This window comes from Nanorana parkeri, unplaced genomic scaffold (assembly GCF_000935625.1).
Source record: "Nanorana parkeri isolate BGI_ZX_2015 unplaced genomic scaffold, ASM93562v1 scaffold2509, whole genome shotgun sequence".
Taxonomy (NCBI): domain Eukaryota; kingdom Metazoa; phylum Chordata; class Amphibia; order Anura; family Dicroglossidae; genus Nanorana; species Nanorana parkeri.
Window position 1 is genome coordinate 29,464 of NW_017308777.1, and position 712 is coordinate 30,175.

The 712-nt window shown below is 37.1% G+C and overlaps 1 protein-coding gene across 1 annotated transcript in view; it reads left to right on the plus strand.

Moving 5' to 3' along the window:
* LOC108801818 (dual oxidase 1-like) overlaps positions 1-712 on the plus strand; it is a 41,424-nt gene that overhangs the window by 167 nt on the left and 40,545 nt on the right. Inside the window, exon 2 of the mRNA XM_018573733.1 lies at positions 428-511. Within this exon, the coding sequence (XP_018429235.1) occupies positions 428-511 (84 nt within the window). The remainder of the gene's footprint in view (positions 1-427; positions 512-712) is intronic.

Genomic DNA, 712 nt, shown 5'->3' on the forward strand with positions numbered 1-712 from the left:
ACATATATCTTCCCATATATCAAAGCATGAAATGAAGATATTACACAAGCAAAACTTTATATGGCAACACTATTCATACTGCAGTCTAAATTTATTGGCCCATTCATAAAATGAAGGCCAGCTGTGCCCCAATAAGATCTGGGTGACTGAAGCTGAAGGAGAGGCGACTATGTGACAGGTCATATAACCAGGCTCTCCTCCCTTTGTTTAACTTCTTTTTACAACTCCATTGACTTTCATAGAGCTTCAACAGCTTCAGGGTCCCAATGCTGGTAGGGCACTCAGCACATTTATGAAGCACATCTCTGTACTTAAATGTGTGGAGTGATATAGCCACAATGCTGTTTTTTTATTGAGCCCCTTAGAAATGCGCTCTCACCATTCAAAGGTGTTTTATCATTAATTCTCATGATCTTTTTTTTTGCAGATGCGCAGGAGACAGTTAATTGGGAAGTTCAGCGTTATGATGGCTGGTACAATAACCTGGCATATCACAGCATGGGCTCCAAAGGTAATGTTCCTCTGATTGACAGCTTAGGGGAAGCATACAGATATTCAAAATTAATAGTCATGAATAATATGGTTAAACTTAAAATGTATTTCCCCTTTTGCAATCAAAATTGAGTAAACCCCGCTATATGTTTGTTATGTGTTCCTGTGCACACAGCATAACAAAGAATAAAAATAGTAAAAAAAATATATATAATATATA